The sequence below is a fragment of the Phoenix dactylifera genome, unplaced genomic scaffold (assembly GCF_009389715.1).
Source record: "Phoenix dactylifera cultivar Barhee BC4 unplaced genomic scaffold, palm_55x_up_171113_PBpolish2nd_filt_p 000675F, whole genome shotgun sequence".
Classification (NCBI taxonomy): domain Eukaryota; kingdom Viridiplantae; phylum Streptophyta; class Magnoliopsida; order Arecales; family Arecaceae; genus Phoenix; species Phoenix dactylifera.
The window spans coordinates 192,384-212,486 of NW_024068062.1; the positions used below are offsets into that span (position 1 = coordinate 192,384).

Sequence of the window (20,103 nt, forward strand, 5' to 3'; positions counted from 1 at the left end):
CCTGTTGACCATGTACGAGGCTGCGTGCTATTGTGGGCGGTAGTCGGCAATAGCACGGCCGTGTCACGGAGCCGGATCCGGGGCATGACATTTCGTGGTATCAGAGCTTTAGGACTAACAAGAACATAACAATAAAATTTGGGGTTAACGGGTAGTTAAGGGTGTTGAGACTTATTAGGGTATATTGACCTTACTTTGAATTTTGGTTGCAGTAAACACTATAAGATATGGAGGATGATAGGAGGCCACCGTCTCCAGATCCTAGCTACCGCTCCGAGTGTTGGAATTTGTATCCTAAATGTCAATCGTCAGCATATTGATGATTGAATTTTGTAAATGAATTGACAAATTAATAAAGTGTTATTTGGCATTATTCATCATTTCATCTTCAAATGAACTCTTATATGATGAAGTCCTTAGGACTTATGTTATGATAAAGGAGGATTTATCTTTGAGTCCTTAAACTTGTTTGCGACGAAATGATATGTTGTTACTAGGACGACAACATTATCGAGATTAGGTCGTTGTGTGACATATACGTTGGTTGTCCTCTTAACTAAGGAGTGTGGAGACACTGGTATGCCACACAAGTGAAGTGTAGAAGTACATTTCACTAAACGTGACCAATTCCGGAATGCTCTACTGTCGAGAGATGTTCCGAGTGGATATGGGTATAAATTTGGCCCTCTGACCTGAGACCGCAACCTGTGACTAGCAAGCAACTCACTGTACTTTGGTACCGGACTACCTGAATTTCTAATTCAGTGACGGAAGGTCACTGGGTGCAGTCAAGTACTTGCGTAGTCAGTTGTGAGTCAAGATGGAATTGACCCCTCCTGAAAACAGGAGATAATGTCTTGTGATTAATTTAGCAAAACCTTGGCCAGGGTAATCCCAGTGAGGAGTCACGGGATATCTAAAGTTAATCACATAATGGATGTACTAATTATAGGGTTGACAGTGAGCTCTAAGTCATCCTGGCATTAGGAGTCAAAGGGATTGAATTATACAGTAACCATAGTTCAGGGTTCCAGAATATTTGCTTCGCATATATTCGACCTATCCGGACGTCGGGTACCATTGCTAGATGGTCACATCGATTAGTGTAGAAAATTGTTCCTATACTACCGGCTTAAGTTCGAACCTATGAGGTCACACGTATAGAAGATTCCTGATTGATCAAGAAAGCTGATGAATGATTAAGAATCATTCAGGGATAATTTGGTCAATTTGATTGGCAAATTATCTTATAAAATAATTAAAGTAATTATTGAAGGATTAATTAGTAATTAAATTACTAATAAACTCAATTTGATTGAGTAATTGTGCTAAGGATGAGCCAAATTGAATTGGATTCAAGTTTGGGCTCAATCAGGGTTTTGACCTGATTGGATTAGGTCAGAACCAAAAAGGACTTAAGCTGATCAAATTAATTTTAAATTAATTTGTTCTTAATTGGGGATTGACCTAATTGAATTAGGTCCAACACAAAGTAATAATTCAATTTGATTGAGTTTGCATGAGCCAAAATTGAATTGGATTCAATTTGAGCTCAATCAGGGTCTGACCTGATTAGATTGGGTTCAACCAAATTGCTTTGTTTTAATTCGGGTTTGACCAAATTTGATTAGGTGCAACCCAAGGGAATTAGGCTCAGATGATGTGGCAATTATTGGTGACATGAATTTTAAATAAACCAAAATTATTGCATGGCACATGGACCCATTGCTTGACACATGGCGACATTGTTTGTTATTTGAATTTAAATTCAAACATTAAGCAATGTGTTAAATGATTTTAATCACTCAAACCATCAGCCAAGGTGGCGTCTGAGTTTTTGAATGGATTAAATTCGAATTTCAAGAGGTGATTTCGAAATTATGAAGTGTTTTACCTTGCCGCATGGATTTCAAATTCCTTCCCTCTTGCACATGTGTTTAAAATTTGAATTTAAATCAGATTTGGTTGAGATCTGATTTGGGTTGTTCCTATTCCTTTGCATGTGCCAACTAAAAGAGGTTTTCTGAAAATAAATTTCGAATTTTGAATGAAAATTCGGAGGCCATTAAAAGGGGTCAAACATGGGCACCAAAAACACATCCATTGCAGCCTTCTTCCTCACCCGCCTCCTCCTCCTCTTCTTCTCCATTTTAGATAGGGTTTTCAAGGTGAATATCTAGAAGATTCAAGATCAGATTTGAGTCCTCTACTTTCCTTACAAACCTCATCTCTATCTGCTTCAAGACGATTGATCAAGAGTTGATTGAATCCCGGCGGGCAGATTTCAGCTTTCAAGTGTTCTGCAGCTGCTAGCACTGTTGCGGAAGAAAATCCTTCAGGACTTCGCGTGTACTTCTCGTAGAGGCCATTCGTGTGCGTGGCTGCGAAGTCAAGAATCAGATTCACAACTTTCATCCATCATAAAAGGTATTAATCTAGCATTAATCATTTATTATGGTGTCAAGGTCTAGGTCCAATTTCCCGAGGTTTTACCCTCTTTTGGAGCTCCTCACGGAGATATCTCCAGAATCCATTCGATGGATATTCGGAGATTAATTGGAATAGAGTTCTTAAGTTTCAGATCTGATAGTTAATCATGCATAAAAGTTTTAGCATAATTGTTTAAACGATTCCGGCATAATCCTATGTGTTCTTAAGGTGCTGATTTCTAGATTTGATCTTGTAAGCATGCATGAATTAAATTGTTTGATTCGGTTTTTTCGCTGCGTTTTAAAACTTAAAAAGAACTACGTATGGCTTGATCCCCCTTATGAAGGGGTACGTAGGCAACCCGATCAGGTTCAGCCATGGTTTTCAAAAAAAAAAAAAAATTCAGCATGCTAAACACCGAAGAACCTAGGATTCACTTTCAGTGGTATCAGAGCCAGGTTTATGTTTAAACTTTTATATTTTAATTCTTGCAATTAAATCTGAAATCATTAACATGTTTAGATTAGATCTAAAGTGCTTTTTATGATTGATTTAATTGCTGATTATGCATGATTAAGTAGATCTGAAATTTTGGATGCATATGATGCATGTTTGTGTTAGGATTAGTAACATGAATAAATCTGAAATCATAATATTGTTTAGATTAGATCTAAATAAAGTTTATGATTCATATGATCTTTGATTTTAATTAACAAATCAGATCTGAAAATAAAAGTGAAAAAACAAATACATAAGATGTATGTTGTTTGTATTAATTCATGTTGTTATGTATATGTGATGCATGAACATAAAACATAATGACTTAAACATGAATTAAATCTGATTACATATGATTAATTACAAAAACTCAGATCTGAAAATGTGTTTTAAGAACTGAAAGATTGTAATTAATATGTAATTAAAAAGAAATATGCAATGATCAAAACTTTCATAAGTCTAAACTTAATTGAGAATTAAGTGTTATGAAATAGAATTGTAACTCAATTAATTGACATTGCATAATTCTTTGGGCATATGGGTTAGCTTGAATCAAGTTCTTAGGATTGGGTTAGACCTAAGGTTAGAATCAAACATGGTCTAATTAGAGTTAATTGATCAAATCTAATTAAGTAGTAACTAGATTAGGTCAAGGAAACTCTAGGTTAAATACAATAGTTATAGATTGATCAATTCCATGTCTTTGATTAGACCAAGATGGAACTTGATTTAGGCTCAGAGGTGTAGCCCGAGTCATTTGAGTAATCAAATCGAAATTGATTAACCAGTCGGTGTCTAAGGTAAGTTTGGCAGTTTTGACCGGTGGTTTTTAATTGGGAGCTACTCGCACTGATTCGTCTTTGTCGAGTTAATGGCATATCCCTTCCACCGATCTCACTTACCTGGCCGACATGGTCAATCACATTTTGATTGGATCACTTAATGATTCGAGTTAGCCCATGCCTTAAGGAAAATCAGTATGACTGATTTAGGTGTCTCCTTAACCGGTTTGAGTCTAATCTGATTTGGTGAAGTCAGTGGGAGAAATTAGACTAACCAGATCTTCTCATCTATCCTAATTATGAAATCCTCTAAAATTATTAGGTCCTTAAAATAAAATGGTTATGGAGATAACTAGGTCATAGCCTCCCATTAAGTTGGGTGATAATGGGTCCAATGTTTTGATAATTATTGGAGGCACCACACGCCTGGTACTTATCAAGCATTGGAATTGTCATTCAATATATGATGAGTTAAGTGTACCTTCAATAGGCGGTCAGGTGAGCCGAGCCACACTCGGGCTTGGTCGTCTATTAGTTGATTAGACTTAATCCTATCATTTAATGGTTGGACCTGACTAGGGTATTCGGTGGAGGCGCCACACGCCTGCCGGAAAATCTAGGACAAAATCATCACTAGAAGTTGCTTGGTGAAGCAATTGGTTAAGAACCTACCAATAGGTGCATATGGGTTGGCCGAGCCACACTTGGGCCTATATGGGATCTATTGGGTTCTAGTGCCCACTAAAGAATTAGGAGTAATTTTTTGAATTAGAGGTAGAGGCTACCAATTTGTATAAAATAGTGGAAATATCTTTAGATTAAAGTCCAAGTCTACTGTGTTTAGTCAATTCATATACTAATAGCCAAATTTTCTTTTTATGCAGAAATGGCCACTAATTTATCACTTCGCTCATTGTTGGACAATGACAAGTTGACTGGTCCAAATTTCAATAATTGGCATAGGAAACTGAAAATAGTGCTAAAGCATGAGAGGATCCTTTATGTGATAATGGATCAAGCACCTGAGCAGCCCGCTGCTAATGCATCAAGATCGGCCAGAGACACTTATCAGAAGTGGCTCAGTGACCGGATCACTGTTCGATGCATCATGTTGGCAGCAATGAGTGATGAGTTTAGTAGGCGTTTTGAGAATACGCAGCCGGAAGATATCATTCAAGTGTTGAATGAATCATTCGGGGTTCCTGACGACGTTGAGAGGCACAAAACTAGTTGTGCCATCTTCAGCGCCCGAATGAAAGATGGGACCTCGGTAACTGATCATGTACTGTACATGATTGAGTTGATCGAGCGTCTAAGCTCTCTTGGCTATCCCCTTCATGATCAATTGGGGAAGGATGCCATACTAAACTCATTGCCTGGATCATACCGTTCTTTTCTCACTCATTTTCGTATGACAAAACCTGTAGTGAATTATCACCAATTGTTGGGGTTACTACAGACGTTTGAGAATGATCACCAACTTCTTAAGAAGACGGTGAATTTAGTGGGAGGTTCATCCAAGGGTCGCTCCTTTAAGAAAGGAAAAAAAAAAAATAAAATCCAAAAGAAACAGGTGCACCATGCTCAGCCTAGTCAGAAAAAGAATAAAAAGGCTGATCAGAGCAAGGCGGAGTGCTTCTTCTGCAAGAAGCAAGGACATTGGAAGAGGAACTGTCCTCTTTACATTGCATCCCTCGATCCGAACCGGCCTAAGAAAAGTGGGCAATCAATTGCCAATCAAGGTACTTATATGATAACACCTTGCAATTTTTCTATTTGTGATAATTCGACCTGGGTATTGGATACCGGTAGTCCTTTTAATATTTGCAATTCGTTGCAGGGGCTACAAGTCAGTAAGAGGTTTGAAGAAGGAGAAAGGTTCCTGAATGTTGGAGATGGAAGACCAGTTCCAGTTCTAGCTTTAGGAATTCTTAAACTTGAATTCAGCTCTCATGTAAATATCCTTAGTGATTGTCACTATTGTCCAAGTTTTCTATTGAATATCATTTCTGTAGGCCTTTTGGCCAAAAATGGTTATGAAATATCAATAAAAAAGGATTATTGCAATGTCATTTGGAATGGTGTTGTTGTAATGAATGGAATTCTGAGTAATGGCATTTACATTTTGTCACAGCCTGTTCATGTAATGTATAAATCCAATAAGCGCCCTAGAATAGATAATGTCACGGATGTCTACCTTTGGCATCATAGGCTAGGTCATATTAACAAGAATAGGATGAACAGGTTAAGTAAAGAGGGAATCCTTGATGTTAATGATTGTGAATCATTGACAACCTATGAATCATGTCTTCTTGGTAAAATGACCAAATCACCTTTTACCGGAAAAGGTGAACGAGCCAGTGATTTATTGACCCTTGTACATTCTGATGTATGTGGGCCAATGAGCACAGATGCTAGAGGTGGGTATTTATATTTCATTACGTTTACAGACGACCTTTCTAGGTATGGTTATGTCTATTTAATGAGACATAAATCTGAATCATTTGAAATGTTCAAATTATATCGTAACGAAGTAGAAAAACAAACTAGAAAGAGTTTTAAAACTCTTCGATCAGATCGAGGAGGTGAATACCTCTCCAGTGAATTTTTGACATATCTAGGAGAAAATGGGATTCTCTCCCAATGGACTCCTTCTGGTACACCACAATATAATGGTGTGTCAGAAAGGAGAAATCGAACTCTGTTAGACATGGTTCGATCCATGATGGGGTTTGCTAATCTGCCCATATCCTTTTGGGGATATGCTCTTGAGTCAGCCTGCTATATTCTAAATAAGGTTCCAAGTAAGTCTGTAAATAAAACACCACATGAGATGTGGACTGGACGTAAGCCGATGCTCTCTCATCTTAGGATTTGGGGGTGTCCGGCGTACGTCAAACGTTTGAAGACAGACAAACTTGAACCCAAGTCTGACAAATGTTTCTTTGTTGGTTACCCTAAAGAAACTAAAGGATATTACTTCTACTTTGCTGAAGAACAAAAGTTGTTCGTAAGCAATAGAGCAATTTTCTTAGAAAAGGAATTCCTTGGTGAAGGAACAAATAGCTCTAATGTTGAGCTTAGAGAAGTTCAACATGTAGAAGATCCGACACCATCTACTGAACCAGTTGAGTCGGATTTGATTAGATTAGATCCAGAACCCATATTAGATGCACCATTAAGGCGATCGGGTAGAGTACCACGTCAGCCGGACAGATACTACGGTTTCTTGGTCCGGGATGGGGATCCTATCGAACTTGATGAAAACGATGAGGATCCGATCACATATATGGATGCAATGCAGAGGTATGACTCTGATAAATGGCTTGGAGCCATGCAATCCGAAATGGAATCCATGAAGGTCAATGATGTTTGGACATTAGTTGACCCACCCGAAGGAATTAAATCCATAGGGTGTAAGTGGATATTCAAAAGGAAACGGGGCGCAGACGGAAAGGTAGAGACCTATAAAGCCCGTTTGGTTGCCAAGGGTTATCGTCAACGTTATGGTATTGACTATGACGAGACGTTTTCTCCTGTGACAATGCTCAAGTCCATTCGGATTGTGCTTGCGATAGCAGCACATTTAGACTATGAAATCTGGCAAATGGATGTAAAGACCGCATTTCTAAATGGAGATTTAAAAGAGAAAGTGTATATGATACAACCTGAAGGTTTTACATCTGCAGATAAGTCTAAAGTGTGCAAGCTTCAAAAATCCATTTATGGATTAAAGCAAGCTTCACGGAGTTGGAATATACGTTTTGATAAGGTAATCAAAACATATGGCTTCATTAAGAATGAAGAGGAACCTTGCATTTATAAATGGGCAAATGGTTCAGTTATTATATTCCTTATTTTGTATGTGGATGACATTCTTTTAATCGGGAATGACATCCTGCATTACAAGGAATAAAGGTTTGGCTATCATCTCAATTTGCCATGAAGGATTTGGGAGAAGCATCTTACATCCTAGGGATGAAGATCTATAGAGATAGATCTAGAAGATTGCTTGGATTATCCCAATCCACATACATTGATACTATACTGAAGAGGTTCAGTATGATTAATTCCAAGAAAGGCTATCTTCCGATGGGCCATGGAATTAACCTCTCTAAAAGGGATTGTCCGACAACCCCTCAAGAAAGAGAGAGTATGGATAGAATTCCATATGCTTCGGCAGTGGGATCTATAATGTATGCCATGACATGTACTAGACCAGACGTGGCATACTCACTAGGAGTAGTGAGCAGATACCAGTCTGATCCAAGTAGCAATCACTGGAAGGTTGTAAAAACCATCCTTAAGTATTTGAGAAATACTAAAGATCAGTGGCTTGTCTATGGTGATTCTGACTTAAAACTTGAGGGATATACTGATTCAAGTTTTCAGTCAGATCAAGATGATAGCAAGAGCGTGTCAGGATATATCTTCACTCTTAAGGGTGGGGCCATCTGCTGGAAGAGTTCCAAGCAGCATACAGTGGCAGATTCTACATGTGAAGCAGAATATATCGCAGCATCTGATGCCGCCAAGGAAGCTGTATGGTTGCGGAAGTTCATCACCGAGCTTGGAGTGACACCCTCCATTGATGGTCCAGTGCCTGTATTTTGTGACAATACTGGGGCCATAGCTCAAGCAAGAGAACCCAAAGCACATCAGCGGACCAAGCATATTCTACGTCGCTACCACCTGGTTCGAGAGATCATCGATCGAGGTGATATTGATCTTCAGAAGATTGACACAAAAGAAAATCTGGCTGACCCATTTACCAAAGTCCTCGGCATCAAAGAGTTCGACGAACACAAGTCGAAAATGGGTATTAGATACTGTGCCGATTGGCATTAGGCTAAGTGGGAGTTGTTGGAATTTGTATCCTAAATGTCAATCGTCAGCATATTGATGATTGAATTTTGTAAATGAATTGACAAATTAATAAAGTGTTATTTGGCATTATTCATCATTTCATCTTCAAATGAACTCTTATATGATGAAGTCCTTAGGACTTATGTTATGATAAAGGAGGATTTATCTTTGAGTCCTTAAACTTGTTTGCGACGAAATGATATGTTGTTACTAGGACGACAACATTATCGAGATTAGGTCGTTGTGTGATATATACGTTGGTTGTCCTCTTAACCAAGGAGTGTGGAGACACTGGTATGCCACACAAGTGAAGTGTAGAAGTACATTTCACTAAACGTGACCAATTCCGGAACGCTCTACTGTCGAGAGATGTTCCGAGTGGATATGGGTATAAATTTGGCCCTCTGACCTGAGACCGCAACCTGTGACTAGCAAGCAACTCACTGTACTTTGGCACCGGACTACCTGAATTTCTAATTCAGTGACGGAAGGTCACTGGGTGCAGTCAAGTACTTGCGTAGTCAGTTGTGAGTCAAGATGGAATTGACCCCTCCTGAAAACAGGAGATAATGTCTTGTGATTAATTTAGCAAAACCTTGGCCAGGGTAATCCCAGTGAGGAGTCACGGGATATCTAAAGTTAATCACATAATGGATGTACTAATTATAGGGTTGACAGTGAGCTCTAAGTCATCCTGGCATTAGGAGTCAAAGGGATTGAATTATACAGTAACCATAGTTCAGGGTTCCAGAATATTTGCTTCGCATATATTCGACCTATCCGGACGTCGGGTACCATTGCTAGATGGTCACATCGATTAGTGTAGAAAATTGTTCCTATACTACCGGCTTAGTTTCGAACCTATGAGGTCACACGTATAGAAGATTCCTGATTGATCAAGAAAGCTGATGAATGATTAAGAATCATTCAGGGGTAATTTGGTCAATTTGATTGGCAAATTATCTTATAAAATAATTAAAGTAATTATTGAAGGATTAATTAGTAATTAAATTACTAATAAACTCAATTTGATTGAGTAATTGTGCTAAGGATGAGCCAAATTGAATTGGATTCAAGTTTGGGCTCAATCAGGGTTTTGACCTGATTGGATTAGGTCAGAACCAAAAAGGACTTAAGCTGATCAAATTAATTTTAAATTAATTTGTTCTTAATTGGGGATTGACCTAATTGAATTAGGTCCAACACAAAGTAATAATTCAATTTGATTGAGTTTGCATGAGCCAAAATTGAATTGGATTCAATTTGAGCTCAATCAGGGTCTGACCTGATTAGATTGGGTTCAACCAAATTGCTTTGTTTTAATTCGGGTTTGACCAAATTTGATTAGGTGCAACCCAAGGGAATTAGGCTCAGATGATGTGGCAATTATTGGTGACATGGAATTGGATTTCATGAATTTTAAATAAACCAAAATTATTGCATGGCACATGGACCCATTGCTTGACACATGGCGACATAGTTTGTTATTTGAATTTAAATTCAAACATTAAGCAATGTGTTAAATGATTTTAATCACTCAAACCATCAGCCAAGGTGGCGTCTGAGTTTTTGAATGGATTAAATTCGAATTTCAAGAGGTGATTTCGAAATTATGAAGTGTTTTACCTTGCCGCATGGATTTCAAATTCCTTCCCTCTTGCACATGTGTTTAAAATTTGAATTTAAATCAGATTTGGTTGAGATCTGATTTGGGTTGTTCCTATTCCTTTGCATGTGCCAACTAAAAGAGGTTTTCTGAAAATAAATTTCGAATTTTGAATTAAAATTCGGAGGCCATTAAAAGGGGTCAAACATGGGCACCAAAAACACATCCATTGCAGCCTTCTTCCTCACCCGCCTCCTCCTCCTCTTCTTCTCCATTTTAGATAGGGTTTTCAAGGTGAATATCTCGAAGATTCAAGATCAGATCTGAGTCCTCTACTTCCCTTACAAACCTCATCTCTATCTGCTTCAAGACGATTGATCAAGAGTTGATTGAATCCCGGCGGGCAGATTTCAGCTTTCAAGTGTTCTGCAGCTGCTAGCACTGTTGCGGAAGAAGATCCTTCAGGACTTCGCGTGTACTTCTCGTAGAGGCCATTCGTGTGCGTGGCTGCGAAGTCAAGAATCAGATTCACAACTTTCATCCATCATAAAAGGTATTAATCTAGCATTAATCATTTATTATGGTGTCAAGGTCTAGGTCCAATTCTCCGAGGTTTTACCCTCTTTTTGGGGCTCCTCACGGAGATATTTCCAGAATCCATTCGATGGATATTCGGAGATTAATTGGAATTGAGTTCTTAAGTTTCAGATCTGATAGTTAATCATGCATAAAAGTTTTAGCATAATTGTTTAAACGATTCCGGCATAATCCTATGTGTTCTTAAGGTGCTGATTTCTAGATTTGATCTTGTAAGCATGCATGAATTAAATTGTTTGATTCGGTTTTTCCGCTGTGTTTTAAAACTTAAAAAGAACTACGTATGGCTTGATCCCCCTTATGAAGGGATACGTAGGCAACCCGATCAGGTTCAGCCATGGTTTTCAAAAAAAAAAAAAATTCAGCATGCTAAACACCGAAGAACCTAGGATTCACTTTCACCGAGTCCCCGGATACACCACGCTCTGGGGCAGGTAGCGCGGATCTAGCTGGAGTGTACCAGCTGATAGCGCAGCTCCTTCAGCAGCAGCAGCAGATACAGCTAGCTACCCTACAACCAACCAGCTCTTATTATGAGAGGTTCCGACGACTGAACCCACCAGTATTTGATGGCGGACCGGACCCGATAGCGGCCGAGACATGGATTCGGGATATGGAGAAGATGTTCCAAGCACTCCAGTTCTCCGAAGAAACGAAGGTCCGATTAGCCATCCCCCAGCTGAAGGGGAGCGCCGAGTTTTGGTGGACGACCATGGAGCCCGCATACCCCGCCAGCAGGATTACTTAGAGGGACTTCACGAGGCTGTTCTATGCAGGGTATTTTCCGGACTCGGTGAACCAGATGAAACAAGATGAATTTTTGACACTGACGCAGTCCGAGCATATGTCTGTCCTGCAGTATGCCAGCAAATTCAACGAACTGGGCCGGTTCTGCCCCCAGTTCATGGAAAATGAAAGGAGTAAGGCAAGCCGATTTGAGCGGGGGCTGAGGTACAGGATCAGATCTCGGATATTTTCTCACCTATTCACCTGCTACAGAGACGTGCTGGACCGGGCCTTGAAGGTTGAGGCCGACTTGATGAGGCCTGACTTAGAAAGAAGTGATCTGACGAAGACCAGGTCAGCAGGAGGACAGAGCAGTAGGCCCAAGGGCATCAAGGGGTCTATGATTAAAAAGAGGCAGAACCGAGGTTGCCCTAGCTGCGGCAAGCATCACAGTGGGCCCTGTCCGAAGAAAATTGGGGCCTGTTTTACATGCGGGCAGCTTGGACATATGGCATGTGACTGCCCAAAGAGGGCACCCAGACCTCCTGCAACCGAGGGCCAGAAGCCAAGGAACACCCCCCGAGTATTCGCACTGACTCGCCAGGACGCTAGTGCGAGCGACCAAGTGGTGACAGGTACACTGCCAGTTAATTTGATTGATGCCTCTATTCTATTTGATTCTGGTTCCACACATTCCTTCGTGTCAGTTAGTTTTTCCAAACAGTTGCATTGCACATCTGAGAAAATAGAACCCTTGCATGTTGCCACACCTAGGGGTGGCAAAATATGACCCGACCCGTCAACCCGACCCGTGTTCGACCCGCCATAAACAGGTTCGGGTTTGGCCTAAACAGGTTCGGGTCGTAAACAGGTTGACCCGTTTAACCTGTTTATTAATTGGGTCGGATACGGGTTTTAAATGTCTTGACCCGTTTAACCCGTTTAACTCGTTTAGATTGTAATTGGGCTGCTGCCGTTCATCTAAGATCAGGTGGTTTTTAATCACTAGGAGTTCTCACAAACCCTAGGTCCCTAACCCTTTTCTATTCGCCGTGCACTGTGCAGCCATGCGGCCGTGTCGTGCGAGGGCTTGGAGTTGGAAGCACCGAGCACGCGGGTCCGAGAGGAGGGGAAAATCGCCGCGGTTAGGAGGAGGGGAAGAAGATCGCCCCGAGTCTGAGAAGAGGGGAAGACGAAGATCCCCGCGGTTAGGAGGAGGGGAAGATCGCCGTGGTTAGTATTTAAATGTTCTCATAATTTCGCTACTGCCCCAATTTTTTATTTTTCTTTTCTTTTGTTTTTGGTTTCAATCGATCTAGGTTAAGCAAGTTTTGCAAGGATTTCTCACTTGATTTAGATTTTTATTCACAAGGTTCTGAAGATTTTCTTTTGGATCAGCAGTTCTTCCGATGAAGTGAGAGCTTCGTTACTTTTTTTCCTTCTTTGTGAAGTTGTTGCTCTTCTGGTCCTCGGTGTTCTCCGATTCCGGCTTCTTTCTTCAGTGGAGTGAGAGCTTGGAACCCTAGGATCGTTAGATCGGACGGCGGATCGGCCCAGAAAATAGAGTTGAGAACCGTTTCTTGGATAGGAGAGGTGATTTCATCCATCCATTTTCCGGAGTTAAATCATCGATTTTCTTTCTCTCTTTTTATATGCAATATTGCAATGCTACTTATTTTCTTACCCGGGTTTAAAATCCATACATTTGATTTCAACCTCCAACGTAGTAGCATTCAGGAAGGATTTAAGAAGATCGACTATTTGCTTTTTTTTTTTTTTTGACAACTTGATAAAATGACCAAGATACTGTTTTTTTTAAAAAAATGCTGATCCTATTCATCGACTTCTTTTTATTAAATTAATAAATATATTTGCTGGCTTTCAGGTGGAAGCTCCTGGAATTAGCTGGATCTCTCTCATTGCCGAAAGCAATTCCATTTACTTGGATCTTAAATAAGATTATCATCTACCTCATGTTTGTGAATCTGCACTGTAATACTAATTTGGTAAAAGGTGTGCTTTTTGCCTGGCGCTGATTGGAATTTTCTGAGATTTGGTAGCATGAGCACAAGACGGGGTTTTAATTTCCATTTGATATTATTTAAGTGTCATACGGTATTTTCTTGAGCATACTGCTACCCCAAGGATAGCACTAAATCCTTTAGCTGACCTATCAACTATGTGAGAACATTATCTGTTGTTTGATTTGAAGTACTGCTTTGTTTATTCCTTGAGAGCAGAGATCAATGAAATTCCATACCGCCTTGTGGTTGCTGGTCGATTTTTCTTCAACATGCGTGGTCTTTGAAACTTGTATTTGTGGAGGTTGGTTTTGTTGGTTGTTGTTAAATTTTGGCTTCCCCTGAGAAAGTTCTTAAGTTTGGCCTCTGGTTTATTCTTTGTGTCTTGCAGATAATATTATAGTAGTAATTCCCTCTGTGAAATCTTTCCTTTTTCTCTGTCTTTTGGACCTCTTCCATGCATAGATGTTGTTGAAGGATTGCTCCTTATTGCATTAACAGAGACCATCTCAATTTTATGGATAAGTGTCGCCTTAGTTATTGTTGTGTCTTGTTGTTTTTATTTTTATCTTTGTTGTTTTCTTGATTCATTGTGGTTATACTGTTGTAATTTAGGCTTGTTATGCTGTTTGTTTGTTATGCCATTTGTGTCCCTCGGTCAAATCAGTTTAACTTGTTATGTTTGGTCACTTTGTTTCTAAGATTCTGGTGTGGATTACATGCTATGTGCTAGTGTCACTGGGGTAGGTTCTGTATATTACTGGTCCACTACATTTCTTTCTTCTATCATATTATGTGAGTTGCTTCTGCTCATAAAACAAACTAAACTGTGTTCCATGGGTCTCTACTGCATATTGTTGTTTCAGCACTTTCTGTGCCTCTAAATCTTATGATTTACATTTGTTGCTTCACTAACCTCTCATGTATCTCAGATGCCTTTCATGATTTTCAAAAGCTTTGGATTATATTGACAAAATTGTCCTTGTCTTTTCTCCAGGATGCTTACGGGTACCATTTATGGATTACTGATGTTTGTCTTTGCTTGTTAAATTAGATAGAGATTGTACCAATAAGCTGCAACCTTACTTCAGTGAAGCGTGTCCTTTGCAGGCAAAAATTTTCAAGGTGAAATTGTTGTTAACATTGAAAGACTACTCAAGTGCTATTTCACTATTTCAGCGACTGGATACATACTTAAACAAGATGAAGATAATTTGGAGGCACTACTGCTTCGTGGCCATTCTTATTATTATCTCTCAGACCATGATGTTGCTACATGGTTTGACTTATGAAAATTCCTATACAGAATTACAGATATATGTAAAAGGTTTCAAACCTTGTGTCATATGTGTACTCTTTTGCACTTTGCTGCAATGATGTTCTCCTTTTATTTAAGCTGCAGTTATTAGCTCAACTCTGCAGATTATCACTTCCAAACATTTGCAATGTCTAATGTCTGCACATGTTTAACATTCTGTTGCATGCTAGAGCTAATTTATTCTAGTGCTTTTGGTATGCCAAGAAAAAGTGAACAAAAAGAACATGAAAGTTCAGAAGAAAGTTTAAGATGCAGGCAGTCCTATATCTATGTTGGTAACCATGCATATTGTTCAAATGTGATGTACTTTGCTAAAGGAAACAGATTAAATCCTAAAGGAAACAAAAATTAAAGCCTAAAGGAAACAAAAAGGGGCAAGCAATCTTTTTTTCAACTAATTTTCTTAATTACTGCAAACAGGTTAAACAGGTCGGGTCGGGTTGGGCAAATAGGTTAAACAGGTCGGGTTAGGATGGGTTGGGCTAAACAGGTTAAACAGGTCGGGTTGGGTTGGGCAAACAGGTTACCTGTTTATTAAACAGGTTAAACGGGTCGGGTCGGGTTACCTGTTTAATAAACAGGTCAGGTTCAGGTTGTAATTTCTGACCTGTTTAATAAACAGGTCAGGTTCAGGTTTATGATTTTCTGACCCGATCTGTATCTGACCCGACCTGTTTATGTCTGACCCGACCCGATTGCCACCCCTAGCCACACCCCTTCAAGAGACAGTGATAGTTGACACCAAATACAAGAACTGCATAATTCAGTTGGGAAGAAAAGAATTAGAAGCAAATCTTCTACAGCTGGACATGCATGATTTTGACATCATCTTGGGGATGGACTGGATGTCCCGGTATCATGCCCACATTGATTGTTACCATAAGAAAGTGGTATTCCGAATGCCAGGAGAACCAGAATTCTTCTTTCAGAATGACGATACGCCCCCTCAATGTAAGCCGACAGTACATTTCATTTCTTCCTTGCGAGCCATTAGAGCACTCAGAAAGGGGTGCACGGCTTACCTGGCATGTGTCACGGATACCCAAAAGGAAATCAAACTAGAAGATATTCCGGTAGTCAGAGAATATCCGGATGTTTTTCCTGAAGAGTTACCGGGACTACCCCCTGATCGAGAGGTCGAATTTACTATAGACCTCACCCCTGGAGCAGGACCTATCTCCAAGGCTCCTTATCGAATGGCCCTTGCTGAGCTCAGAGAATTAAAGACACAATTACAAGAGCTTTTGGATAAAAAGTTCATTCAACCCAGTGTGTCTCCATGGGGAGCTCCAGTACTGTTTGTAAAAAAGAAGGATGGGAGCATGCGGCTGTGCATCGATTACCGGAAACTAAACAAGATAACTATAAAGAACAAATATCCTCTGCCCCGGATCGACGACCTGTTTGACCAGCTGCAAAGTGCCCAAGTCTTCTCCAAGATAGATTTGCGGTCCGGTTACCATCAGTTAAAAATCAAGCCCGATGACGTGCCAAAGACTGCATTCCGAACCAGGTATGGGCATTACGAATTTCTGGTTATGCCATTCGGACTGTCCAATGCTCCAGCTGCTTTTATGGACTTAATGAACAGAGTCTTCAAGCAGAATTTAGATCAGTTTGTGATAGTCTTTATTGATGATATACTGATTTACTCAAGGAGCAGGAAAGAGCACGAAGTTCATTTAAGAATGGTACTACAGACCCTTCAGAAGAAAAAGTTATATGCCAAGCTGAGCAAATGCGAGTTCTGGTTGGGCAGCGTGGCATTCCTCGGTCACGTGATCTCCGGGGATGGGGTGTCAGTAGACCCTAAGAAAATAGAAGCAGTGGTAGATTGGCCTCATCCCACCAATGTCAAAGAAATTAGAAGCTTTTTGGGACTGGCCGGGTATTACCGACGGTTTGTGGAAGGGTTTTTCAAAATAGCCACTCCCTTGACCCGATTAACCAAAAAACGGGCCAAGTTTATCTGGGACAGCAGTTGTGAGAAGAGCTTCCAGGAGTTAAAACAGAGGTTAGTGTCTGCTCCAATTTTAACTCTGCCATCCACAAATGGAGAATTTACTATTTATAGTGATGCTTCCAAAACCGGGCTAGGCTGTGTATTAATGCAAAATGGCAAGGTAGTAGCCTATGCCTCTAGACAGCTAAAGCCCTATGAGCAGAATTATCCAACCCACGACCTGGAGTTAGCTGCAGTGGTCTTTGCCCTGAAAATCTGGAGGCACTACCTTTATGGAGAGCATTGTGAAGTGTACACTGACCATAAGAGTTTAAAGTACATATTCACTCAGAAAGAATTGAATATGCGACAAAGAAGATGGTTGGAACTCCTAAAAGACTATGATTTGGATATCAAATATCATCCAGGCAAAGCTAATGTGGTGGCTGACGCTATAAGCAGAAAGTCAGCAGTAAGTTCATCTGCACTACTCACCACCCAGCCACAGGTTCAGAAAGATCTTGATAAGCTGCAGGTTGAAGTAATTGTACAAACTACAAAAAGTCTGCTGGCCACTCTAAGGATACAGCCGACACTGATCGACAGAATAAAGATCGCTCAGCAGTCTGACGCACGCACAGGTCAACTCAAGGATGAAGTGGAAAAAGGGTTACGACCCGAGCTCCAGATTCACTCAGATGGTACCCTGAGGTTCGGTCATCGATTGTATGTCCCAGCTGATGTGGAATTAAAGAAAGAAATTCTAGAAGAAGCCCACCAATCCCGCTTCTCCGTTCACCCCGGCAGTACCAAGATGTACAGGGACCTCCGAGAGCATTACTGGTGGAAGGGTATGAAAAGAGAAATAGCTGAGTATGTTGCCCGATGCATGACCTGTCAGCTGATAAAAGCAAAACACCAGAGGCCGGCAGGGTTACTAGAGCCATTGGAGATTCCAGAATGAAAATGGGAGCATATTACTATGGACTTTGTTACAGGGCTTCCAAGAATAGTAAAAAGGAATGACGCAGTGTGGGTGATTGTCGACCGCCTCACAAAGTCAGCTCACTTCCTACCCTTTAGGGTTGGAACCTCATTGGACAGGCTGGCCCAAGTGTACATTAATGAAATTGTGCGCCTACATGGAGTGCCAGTGAGCATCGTCTCTGATCGCGACCCCCGATTTGTATCCAGATTCTGGGGAAGCTTTCAGAAGGCCATGGGTACCGAATTGAGGCTCAGTACCGCATACCACCCCCAGACCGACGGTCAGTCAGAGTGAACAATACAGACCCTGGAAGACATGTTAAGAGCTTGTACCATGGACCTAGGTGGAGGCTGGGACGACCACATACCTCTGGTAGAGTTTGCCTACAACAACAGTTACCATTCCAGCATCCAAATGGCACCATATGAAGCTCTATATGGAAGGAAATGCCGATCTCCTCTGCATTGGGATGAGGTCGGAGAGCGAAAACTACTCGGTCCTGAATTGGTCCAGAGTGCTAGAGATAAGGTACTGCTAATAACGCGGAGACTACAAGCCGCTCAGGACAGACAGAAACGATGGGCTGACAAAGGCAGGAGAGAATTGGAATTTTTGGAGGGGAACTTTGTCTTCCTAAAAATTTCTCCGTCAAGGGGTGTTACCCGATTTGGGCGGCACGGTAAACTGAGTCCTCGCTACATCGGCCCATTCGAGGTTCTCGCTAAAGTGGGCAAGGTCGCCTACAAGCTGGCCCTACCTCCAGAGTTATCAGGAATACACGACGTCTTTCACGTCTCCCTCCTACGCAGGTACATCCCAGATTCCAGCCATGTATTACAGTATGAACCCTTGCAGATAAATGAAGACCTGACCTATGAGGAAGCTCCTCTGCGCATCGTCGATAAGAAGGAGCAAATTCTTCGGAGGCGTACCATCCCTTATGTCAAAGTTCAGTGGGCCAACCACACTGAACGGGAAGCCACTTGGGAACTTGAAGAGGAGATGCGCCAAAGTTACCCCCAGCTCTTCGAAGATAGAGGTATGTATAATTTCACGGACGAAATTTATTTTAAGGGGGATAGGATGTAATGTCCGGGCCCACAACCTACTAGGCCCAATAAGAAATAGGCCCAGTTAAGGGTTTGGGCCCAAATTTCACTGTGGGCAGTATTATTATAATGGTTAAAAAAAAAAAAACGAAGGGATAAGACCGACAGGGAAGGGTTACCTCACTCCCTGCTGGCAGCCGATGCCGGCGCGCCGGAGACAGGGGGCGGCGGCCAGTCCCAGAGCAGGGAGGAATGGAGAGGATGGGACCTCTTAGAGGGGGGGTCTCATCCTCTAAACAAATTATTTAAGCCTCTGCCGGCAACCCCAAGTGACAGACTGTTGGGAATTGTGTCCCAAAGCCAATTTTTTTGTAAGAATAATGTATATGTTTTATTTAATGAATAATAAAATCTATTCTGGCATTTCTTTTCATCACAAGTGTTGCATCTTCAAATAGGAACTCCTGTGTATTGTGATGAAGTCCTTAGGACTAATTTAGTGGGTAAAGGAGGTTTTATCATTTAGTCCTTAAATTGGTTCGCGACCGATTGACAAGCTATTAATTAGACAATAGCTATGTCAAGTATAGGTCGTTGTATGCCATTTAGTTGGTTGTCCTCTTAACCAAGGAGTGTGGAGACACTGGTATGGCATATAGGTGAGATGTAGGAGTACATCGTCACTGAACAGTGACTCACCTGCGTAGCACTCTACTGTCGGGAGTTAGCTCGCAAAGCGTGTGGACATAAGTACCCCTTAGACCTGAGACTGTCACAGTGACTTGCAAGCAACTCACTGTACTTAGGCACTGGATGACCTGAATTTCTAATTCAGGGATCGGAAGGATGCTGGGTGCAGTCAAGTACTCGCAAAGTCTGTGTATGAGTCAAGATGGGATTGACCGCTCCAGATTTTAGGAGTTGATGTCTCACTGTATTTCAATTCAGTAAAACCTTGGCCAGGGTAAACCAAGTGATAGGTCACTTGATTTGATTATTTGAAATACACTATGGATGACCGGACCCAGAGGTCGACAGTCCTCTCTGAGGTCATTTTGAGCATCGATGGTCATAGGGATGAATTATGCAACAACCATACGTCTAAGTTCTTGAATGTTGCTCTGCATATTCGACCTATCCGGACGTCGGGTATCATTGCTAGATGGTCACCTCGATTAGTGCATGGAGTAGTCCATGTACTACTGGCTTAGTGTTCGAACCTATCGGAGTCACGCACATAAGTCAAGTTAAGTAGGAAGGACTTGATCTAATTTAATTGA

General features: G+C 41.0%; 1 protein-coding gene and 1 long non-coding RNA gene across 2 annotated transcripts in view; both read left to right on the plus strand.

Moving 5' to 3' along the window:
* The first annotated feature begins 12,771 nt into the window (after positions 1–12,771).
* Positions 12,772–14,979, plus strand: LOC120106898. Its single transcript, XR_005508889.1, has 3 exons — positions 12,772–13,098; positions 13,391–13,518; positions 14,459–14,979. It is a non-coding gene; the product is annotated as an uncharacterized LOC120106898 (long non-coding RNA).
* Positions 14,980–18,107: 3,128 nt separating this feature from the next.
* Positions 18,108–20,103, plus strand: part of LOC120106896 — a 42,051-nt gene continuing 40,055 nt past the window's right edge. The window contains exon 1 of the mRNA XM_039119991.1: positions 18,108–18,813. Within this exon, the coding sequence (XP_038975919.1) occupies positions 18,108–18,813 (706 nt within the window). The remainder of the gene's footprint in view (positions 18,814–20,103) is intronic.